Source organism: Hemiscyllium ocellatum, chromosome 2, assembly GCF_020745735.1.
Source record: "Hemiscyllium ocellatum isolate sHemOce1 chromosome 2, sHemOce1.pat.X.cur, whole genome shotgun sequence".
NCBI lineage: Eukaryota > Metazoa > Chordata > Chondrichthyes > Orectolobiformes > Hemiscylliidae > Hemiscyllium > Hemiscyllium ocellatum.
Window position 1 is genome coordinate 88,487,067 of NC_083402.1, and position 10,274 is coordinate 88,497,340.

Below are 10,274 nucleotides of genomic sequence, written 5' to 3' on the forward strand. Positions count from 1 at the left end.
GTAGAGTGTTTATTTCTAAGCATTAGTAGCTAGGCTGAATGTTTGATACTGCTTCAGTGTATGCAGATTCTCCTTTAATTTATGTGTGGGGCAGTACACTAAATATTAATCCAAAATTGTCAGAAGGAAGAAAATAATTGCAGCACACACTTGTTCCGCATTCATAGCATTGAAACTGCTCCTATTTTCAACAATAAAACACCACTAAAATATGTCCATTTTTGAACAATTTCAATAATCCAGATACATGCTCACTGTTGGTGTTGCTAAGATACAGATGACAGCTGGCAATTTCGATAAATGCAGTTTGGCTGGGTGGCCTTTGATACTGGCTATATTTAAAAAAAAATCCTGGTCCGTCTTATTCTACAGAAGCTCATATTTCCAGAAATGCAGAAGTACTTGCATAATTAAGCAAAATTCATAAAATACTGATAAAGTAAATGCCTTTTCAAAGTCAATCACTTTATAAAAACAATATGCTGTTAAGATTGTAAGAAAATGAGAAGTGAAATTAATGTCAAGAAAGGTCACACAGGTCACTAAACCAATTTAAACATAAAGAACCATGTTTATTTTGAAGTTCAGGTTAAACCCATCTGCCAAAAACACACAGAAAAACTCACCTCACTTTGTAATCTGTTAAAGTATGAGTGATAGAGAACTACTTAAATTCCACTATTTACTGGAAAACTGACAATTTTATTCTTTAATTCTAAAATTAACATTAAACAACAACTATTTACAACTCTAAGCCTCCTTTCTCTTAAAGATTTGTTATCTACCTCCCACTCTATAACAACATACTGATCCAGTAAAGCCCCTATTAAATTTACAGCAACTCAAGTTTCCAAACCAGACAGTATGGATCTTCCTCTGTTTGTAGATCTCCCTGGGTCGTCTTTGGTCTTCTGCTGCAAAGATGTTTCATACAAAAAAGAGAGTGTGTGGTGAATAGCAGCTTTTAAACCAAAATGTGTGAATCATATTCCCTGGTAGAGGTCTAGTTTGGCATCCTTGGTAGATGTTCAAGTTCATAGTCCTAATGACTAAAACTAGACAAATATTGTATAACTTTCAATCTCAGATCAGTGCCATACCCATTCATAGTATGTCTTAAGTGTGATTGTAGATTGTATTTTTGCCCAACTCGCTACTGTATTTCCAAGCTCAGTTTTGATGCAATGAATTCTCCCTTATAACTCTTATTCAGGTTGAATGACATTTAATGTTGTTCCTTTTCAGGTTGGTGGTCATACCATGCTTCCAATTCGCTGGATGCCCCCTGAGAGCATTATGTACAGGAGATTCACCACTGAAAGTGATGTATGGAGTTTGGGGGTGGTGTTATGGGAAATCTTTACCTATGGAAAACAACCCTGGTATCAGCTATCAAACAATGAGGTTTGTGTTAGGTTTTATGAACTTTAGTCAAAAGGTAGCAGCCATTCTTTGTTGCACCATCCCTTTGTAGTACAGTTGTTTCTCTTAATTCATTTGTTACCTGAAAATATAGAATTTAGTAATTGTTTGTAGTAATTTAAGGTTGCTGGTCTTGTAGTGTAGTGGTAGCTTTCTACCTCTGGGCCAGAAGCTCAGGTTTGAGTTCCAAGTCAGGACTTGTGGGCCGTAGAGCATGTCCAAGCAAGTGAATTAGAAGCCTGTAAATGCTGCCAATTTGCCTGAGGCAGGTGAATTTTCTGGTCAGCCATCCTGCAGAAGGCAGTGGCAAACAGTTACATCACATAACCTTGGGCCAATCCAATGGCAGTCCATGGCCCAACTCTCAGAAATGAGGACTTGAGAAAAGACCGGCAGTAATTTTGAAAATATTGTGACTGCCAATTCCTTTAAGAATGATGTTGGCAATCTTCAAGATTTTCTCTTCACTTTAAATCTATCTCCTTTATTTTCTTTTTGAATGTAATTCCAATGAACAGTGTGCATATAATGATCTGAGTGTGTAACCTTACAGTGGGTCGAAATAGATGACAGAAAGATATGTGAACAAAATAAGACAGACAGTACAGGAAAACTCAGTGTTATGATGCCAAAAATTGGTGTTACGACATGGCAGTAAACCCTTCTGCTAATTATACCAAAAACACAATGTAAAGCTCACCTTGATTTGTAATGTGTTAAAGTATGAGTGACAGAGAACTACCTAAACTCCACTATTAGAGGAAAAATAACAATTTTATTCTTTAACTCTAAAATGAACATTAAAGAACAACTATTTAAAATTCTAAGCCTTCTTTCTCTTATAGGTTTGTAATCTACCTCCCAATCTATAACTGATCCAATATACTGATCCAATAAAGCCCCTATTAAATTTAGAGCAACTCAAGTTTCAAAACCAGACAGTACAGATCTTCCTCTGTTTGTAGATCTCCCTGGGTGGTCTTTGGTCTTCTGCTGCAAAGATGTTTTATACAAAAAGAGTGTGTGTGGCAGATAGCAGTCGTTCATATGGAAGATGGTGCTGTTTCTCTGGCTAACTGTCCAAAATGCCTGCTTTTTACACCCCAAACATCGAATTGTCTCATAGGTTCAATGTTGTCAAAACAGTAAAATTCAAATTCGATTGGGTTATAGTATCTTGGAGCATAATTTAAACTAGTTATATTTGATCTGCTGTGAAAACAGCAGGTGCTTGCCAGCTTTCACTCTCTTAAAAGTACAGTACATGCCTTCAACTTTGTAACAGTAGTGATCATTGCAAGTTTACTGTTTGCTCAGTGTTCTATCTAGATAGTAAGCAAATACTAAGGGAAAGGAATTTGGAGAGGTTGACTCTTTCTGTCACTTCTTGGGACTGACTAAAATGGTTATTGTAGGCAAGCCAGGATTATGTCTAATGTCTAGACATCTAACCTGACATTGAAGTAAAAAGGACAATAATGGATCAAATGTATCAAAGATAAAATCATTATTAATGCAAACATTCTCTGATATTTCCACCAGGTTATTGAATGCATCACACAAGGCCGTGTGCTTCAACGCCCTCGAACTTGCCCGAAAGAGGTGTATGACCTGATGCTTGGTTGCTGGCAGCGTGAACCACACATGAGGCTCAACATCAAGGAAATTCACAGTCTCCTCCAAACATTGGCAAAGGCCTCCCCAGTCTATCTGGATATTCTTGGCTAAGCATCACTTTCACAATTGTTGGCGTGCGTGTGCGTGCGAGATTGTTGCTGCATTATGAAGAAACGTGCTCTGATTCCTGACAGTATTAATAGCAATGAGGAGAAGCTTTAAAGAGCAACATGGTCAAACTTCTCCATCTGTAGATGCATTATTGACTTTGAGTTTTATCATTCTCACTCCAATTGATTTGGCTTTTGCTCATTTGCAACTCTGCCTAAACTCAGGCCTTAATCTAACTGATAATTCTGCTGAAGACAGTCAAAATTTCTTAGCGCAATTCACAAATATTTAAAGTGACTTGCTTTTTGATTTGGATGAAAAAAAGGGAAGAACAGATGACTGTGAATCATAAATACCCAGCTGCAACACATAGCAAGGAAAACAATTGATACAAGTGCATATATTCCACAGGCCATGAACAAATCTTAGCTGAAACTAAGGAAATATCAATGTATATGAAAAATATTTTTAATTCAGTGAAGGAAGGCATTATGTCATGGTTTACTGCATACTGATAATTTAATAGGCTTCAACTTTGCTACTGGAGTCTCGAAAACTTACCTTGAATACATGCTGTTATTTAGCTACTTCATTCAAGCCCATGGTACAGAAACCTTTCCCAGCTTCTTGCTTTCTCTGTTTTTTTTTGCATTGGATAACATGTCTCACAAAGAACCAAGTGTAATGCAACAATTTGCTGTGAACTGGGCAACTCTAACAATGTGCAACAACCAATATGTGAATGCAGTCTCCAGACAGGCTTTCTGAGCTTCAGGCTGGAGTGTGTTGGAATGTTCAGTATTAATTTCAGGGTCAAATACTGAAGGTGATTGACTTTAATAACGCAGCACTTGTAGTTGTCTAGGCAAATCATCTGAAAATGTACTTATCCTAAAGCATTCTTTCCCTTAGGTATGTGAGTGAAATATAATTGTGCATGATCCTAATACCATAATGTATGTACAAAATATTGCTCATTTCTTGTACACCTTTTAGATGTAGAATGTTATCCATAATGGTGTTACATATATTTAATTAGAAACCCCAATTGGAGACCAATACTTCCAGGAAATGGTCTTATGCTTTAACAGTATGATGGGATGATAGAAATACAGGAATATGGACAAAAATTGTAAAGATCATATAATCTGTAAAGAATCAGTGAAATCAAGTCCCTCGGGTAGACAGAAGTGATTCTATAATTAACACATGATAGCCAACACATAAAACCTAACCTTAGCTAGGGTGCTATGGTATCTCCATTCTCAGCGTCGTTTGCTTGTTTAATTTTTTTTATCTTTAGTAATATTCTGGCAGATAGAAGATAGATGCATTGCAGTGTGGAATGATGGTTGATGCCTCATGTCTAGCTTGTTGACGTATAAGTCTCAGTTATCTTGTGATACCGGGGAATCCTAGGTTAGATTTCTTATCTAGTTTGACAAATTCACACTAAAATAAGCACGCAATCTGTCAAAACCTAATGTTTCCTCCTTTAAAACCATACTCCCTCTGTGAGGGGGCACAGTTGTAACTTGTAACTGCATTCAGCAACAAGCCTTGGATTGTTCTTAGAATTTGTCTGTGTTCCTGTTTTCTCAAACATTTGAGGAGGTCTATATAGGATAGCCATTCAACTTTTTAAATGTAATGACCAAATATTTAATAATTTAATACCTTTAGTTTCATTTAAAATTATTGTTTTATTTTTTTACATAAGTTATTAATTATTTGTTATTAATGTTTTGTGAATTAAGAGGATTCGAATGGCTGTTAATTAGCAAAAAAATCTGAGTTGTACATAAATGGCACAGATTACTTTTCATTATGTCCTGCTATTCATTTGTGATTTTGATAGATTCATTAAGCTGAATCCTTAACTGACAGAGATACAGCAATTCAGCAGCATATAATAAGACATTTACATCCCCTAGATATGAAGGATAACATAATGGATAATTGTAGATATTCTTAGGATGATCCACCAAGCAACCTGAGATCAATGGATTTTTTTGGCAATAGTGTTAAAAGGTATGGAACAAATACAGGTAAATGGAGGTTACGTAGATATTGGTCATGCTCTATTTGAATGGGGAACTACTTTGAAGGACTGAATTGCTTCAACTTACTCATATATTCCAGTATCATTTTGTTCCAATGATCTGAAGGGTGTGCCTTCCATCTACATTTAGGCTCACAAACAGCATTATAGTGAATCCAAATCTTGGTAAAGATGTATAAAGATTATAAAGAATTTAGTAAGTTTCTTATAAGTTGAACTCAGCAAGAAGATTTCTTTATGAAGTTCAAAACTTCTGACCATTTGAAATGTCAATGCCGCTCAAAAATACATATTAGCTATTATGCTAATAAAATCATGTTTCTTTCTTACAATTTATCATTTTCTGCTCTTACAAGTCCTTTTGTAAAAAGCAATGGATGTAAACATTGAAACAGAGGAATAAAAGCTTCAACATTTGCTGATGAAATTTCAAAATACTTAGCGGCCATAAACTGTGGCATATGTTTGTCATAACAGGTTTAAAATAACTCAGCAAATGAGCTAACTTCTCTGAACCATTTTTGTGCATTCTGCGGATGTTGAAATGTGGCATCCAATGTATGACAGTGCTTTAGGTTCGTTACTAACACATGCCTGACATCAACTAATTTTAACATTTTACAGAGATTGGTGCATTAGCAACATTTGGACAAAGGCACTGAAAGAGGGATTGCTTCTGTTCAAATAAATACTGTCACCAGAGCCTGGAGAAATCTTTAGCTATATTCACACTTGATTAAAAGTTTTATGCTGTGACTATATTTTATCTGTTAATAAGCAACTGACTTCTTACACATTGGATTTTTGTTGGGTGAGAAAGCACAGGCAACATCGAAGGATATGTGAACCACAGCTAATTTAATTTAACATTACAATACTGGGAGTAGCTTCCAATCAGGCCAAAGACTGTCCCAGTGTGGTTTAACTTCTTTTTTTTTAATCATGTGTACGAGCATAGTTTCAACAATTTAAAGATTGATGGATATTTCAGCTTTAATGCATTTCTTACTGGTAGTGATTGGCAGGATAGTGTCAATAAGCCAATCCTCCCTCCATTTGAATTTACTTGTCGCTCTTTACAGCATTAGGAAGGCAGATTTTTGTGTCCTAATGCACAAAGACAAATTTTACCAACTTCTTGGAACTGAAACTGTGACCTGGTGTTTTGTTTTTCTTAAATTCATCTTGATATTTAATATAATTTTATATCTTCTTTTGTTCTGATTAATGATACTTTTCAGTGTTGTCTTAAAAAAACAAAACCACTGAAGACATTTTTGTGTTGTCTTTCACAAAAATTTACACAGATGTTGAGATTAAGATTTGTAGGGGAAAGATTGTCATCATGTGTCTGATTCTATGGAGCACAAGCCAGAAGAAACATGCCCAGCACTTGTTTGATGGATTTGGTCCAAAGCCATGACAGTTGGCACACTTGTGCCTTGACTCCATTGTTGTGGGCAAAGGCTGCAAAACTAGTAGGTCTTTCATGATCCTCACCCAATGCAGATAGTGAATGACAATGAGGACAGACGTTCTCAAGGAAGCTCTGTGGCAGGTGGAATTTTGTGGGGCTGGGAGGATCACTAATTATACAAAAATCAGTTTAAAAGTTTAACATGTCTGGTTTTGAGCAGCCTGCTGCCCAAATCAGCCTCACGATGTTGTTTTATTGGAGGCTTTGCTGTTTTTTTCCATTCCAGTCTGTTGTACACATTTCTTTCTTGAATAGTCTGTGTAGCACTTGGCTGATTTTTAGATGATGCCTAAGTAACTGTGTTATATATTTGTATGTTGAAATGTGACCAGTTTCTCAAATTGAAATGGAAACTTTCTTGTGATACAACAAATTCAATGGAAAAATTCTGTCTTACAATAAACATTGCCATCAGAAACATGTATTTGGTGCTGTTTTATTAGAATTGTGTTTAGAGGAAAGTTTATATAGATATGCAGATGAAATAATATGCCTGTAAACATATACAGTACTTGGTGTGAACACATCAACCAAGCATTAAAACTGGTGTACAAACTGGCAGATTGTGTGCGCCATTCATTGTTTTTGAAGTTTTCCTTTGAATTTATGACATACCAGAGCAAAGTACCATGAACTTTGAAATAAAAGCAGGAAATTCAGTGAAATACTCTGCAGTGTCCAACATCCATGGGGGTGAGAGAGAGAAAAATGTGAATTAATGTTTTCGATTTGTACCCCTTTATGGCATGAGAGTACTTTGCTTAGTTAGAAACTGTTATATCTCTAAGCACTATTGTTTTCGACATCAGAAAACTGTAAGTTATGGGGAAACAGTAGTGTTGTGGTAATGTTGCTGGGTGAGTAATCCAGAGTTACAGGCTATTCTTCTGTGGACATCAGCTAATGTGTTTGAATCCCCCAGTGGCAGAGGGTGAAAGTTGAATTCAACAAAATCTGGACTGACAAGCTCATTGAATGGTCATCACGCTTGCTGATAATTGTAAAACTCATCTGATTCAGGACTCCTTTATGGAAGGAAATCTGTTGTCCTCACCCAGTCTGGCCTGGGCAACAAGAAAAGGCCAATAAATACTGATTTAGCCAACGATGCCCACATTCAATGTATGAATTCTTTTTAACTCTTATTTCTCCCTGAAAATGCTAACAATGCTGTTGGCTATTTGCAGCATTTTTGTTTTTTTATGAAAAATTATAAATCAATTATTTTAAAGTCCTGTGACTTAATGTCTGTCATGCATAATTTTCACGTTATAAAGTGCAGCCTCTGATAATACCAAATAATCAGTACTGAGATTCCACTGCACTTACAGCGACTGATCAAAAGGTCCCCAGAGGAAATTCTTAGTCCATATGCTCATGCAAGTCACTGTGGGCTGAAGAACCAGTTATATTATCAATTAGATTTTGGTTATATGTGAAAAATAAGGGGTCAGTTAGCTCAGTTGGCTGGACAGTTGGTTTGTGATGCAATATGATATCAAAAGCATGGGTTCAATTCCTGCATGAGTTGAGGTTACCATGGAGGCCTCACTTATTCAATGGAGACCCTCAATTAGACTCACACGAGCCATCTCTCTCTTCTAAGAGAACAGCCCTACAGTCTGCTGGGATTATGGTGACAGTATCTTAAAGGTGAATAAATTAACACTGGCAAAAATAGTCCATAAAGGAGTTGCAACAGCTAGTTTCAATGGTAACATCCTTTGCCCTGAGTCAGAAAGTTATCGGTTCAAAGTTTTCTCCAGCGTTTGACTGTATCAACATTGTAATGGAGGAGTGCTGTATAATCAAAGCTGCCATCTTTTGACTGAGATGCCAAATCAAAGTCCTGTCAATCTGGGCATAAATGTTGGGCAGAATTTTCCCAGCCCCTGAAGAATGTGGGCACAACAGATCTACTGGGAAACAATTGAGAGATCAGAAAAATGAGATTCTTGACAAAAACAAAACATGTCTGATGTTTCACCCAAGGTTTGAATGGCGAGAAGAGACTCTGAGTGGGTACAGGACCATTTTCATGCAGTAATATTTTATTAGTACCTATGCTTGCCTCAATTGTTTTCAATTTGCTATTCTCCCAGCTGGCAGAGAGAAAGTAGACAGTAATAATTCCCAAATGAACATTAAAGCAGTGACCTTATGTTTATGGCTAAAAAATGAGGTCTGCAGATGCTGGAGATCACAGCTGAAAATGTGTTGCTGGTTAAAGCACAGCAGGTTAGGCAGCATCCAAGGAATAGGAAATTCGACGTTTCGGGCATCAGCCCTTCATCAGGAATGAGTCATGAGAGAGAAAGTAGACAGTAATAATTCCCAAATGAACATTAAAGCAGTGACCTTATGTTTATGGCTCCCGATTTGCTGCTCCCAGACTCATCTTGGCCAACCGTACCCAACCCCTCAGAGTACGATCCATGGGCAGTCAAAAAGGTTGGCATCAGGCACGGACCAGTCTCAACACACAATTACACACTGCTGACTGACTGAGAATACAGTTATCCATTTAACTGCTGCACTTTCGAGCACTATTCATTGTAATGCTGCAACCAGGTCACTTTACACAGTGAGTTACCCAGTTCATGCATCAGAGCAGGGTGAATCTAATCTTTGTGTTCATTCAAGTCATACTACTTGACAATGTCATTCCCTTGTCTTTTAGCACTTTTCTATCTCATTTGGAACTTACATTCTCACTATACTTCAGTCTTACTTTGCCTTTTAGCACACAGCAAAACTATTATCTTGTAATTGTTGACAGCAGTGGTCAGTCAAGGGATTGGACGTATTGCAGTGCTGCACTGTGTAAAATCACTGCCACATCTATACCATGCACCAATAGCTTACAAGCATGTGCTTTGACCAAATGGCCATGTCTCAAAGTCTAAAGGGAATAGTCTATCAAGGCAAAGGGGACTATTGTCAGTCAGGGGCCCAGCCACAATCAGTGTGAAGTCAGCAAAGGGATTGACATGAAGTCAGTTTGCAGGCAGCAGACAGCCATCAGTTAGGAATCTGGTCAGTCATCAGTCAAGACTGTCATTCCATGTTAGTTTTGGGGGCGGGCAACAGTAATATGGATGGTCTGTTCAATGAAGGTATTGATTGAAGGTAATTTAGTGGTTTGGATCAGAAATTGGCTAGCTGAAAGAAGACAGAGAATGGTGGTTGATAGGAAATGTTCATCCTGGAGTTCAGGTACCAGTGGTGTGCTGCAAGGACCTGTTTTGGGGCCACTGCTGTTTGTCATTTTTATAAGTGATCTGGCGGTGGTGGTAGAAGGATGGGTTAGTAATATGTGGATAACACTAAGGTAGGCAGAGTTGTGGTTAGTGCCGAAGGACGTTGTGGGTTCCAGAGGGACATAGATAAGATGCAGAGCTGGGTTCAGAAGTGGCAAACAGAGTTTAATGTGAAAAAGTGTGAGATAGTTCACTTTGTAAGTAGTAACAGGAATGCAGAGTACTGGGCTAATGGTAAAATTCTTGGCAGTGTAGATGAACAGAGAGATCTCTGTCCAGGTACATAAATCCCTGAAAGTTGCCACCCAGATTGATAGGGTTGTTA

At 37.4% G+C, this 10,274-nt stretch overlaps 1 protein-coding gene across 1 annotated transcript in view; it reads left to right on the top strand.

Moving 5' to 3' along the window:
• ntrk2a (neurotrophic tyrosine kinase, receptor, type 2a) overlaps window positions 1-3,150 on the top strand; it is a 254,756-nt gene extending 251,606 nt beyond the window's left edge. The window contains exons 18-19 of the mRNA XM_060845213.1: window positions 1,246-1,404; window positions 2,965-3,150. Coding sequence (XP_060701196.1) covers window positions 1,246-1,404; window positions 2,965-3,150 — 345 coding nt within the window. The remainder of the gene's footprint in view (window positions 1-1,245; window positions 1,405-2,964) is intronic.
• Window positions 3,151-10,274: the final 7,124 nt, after the last annotated feature.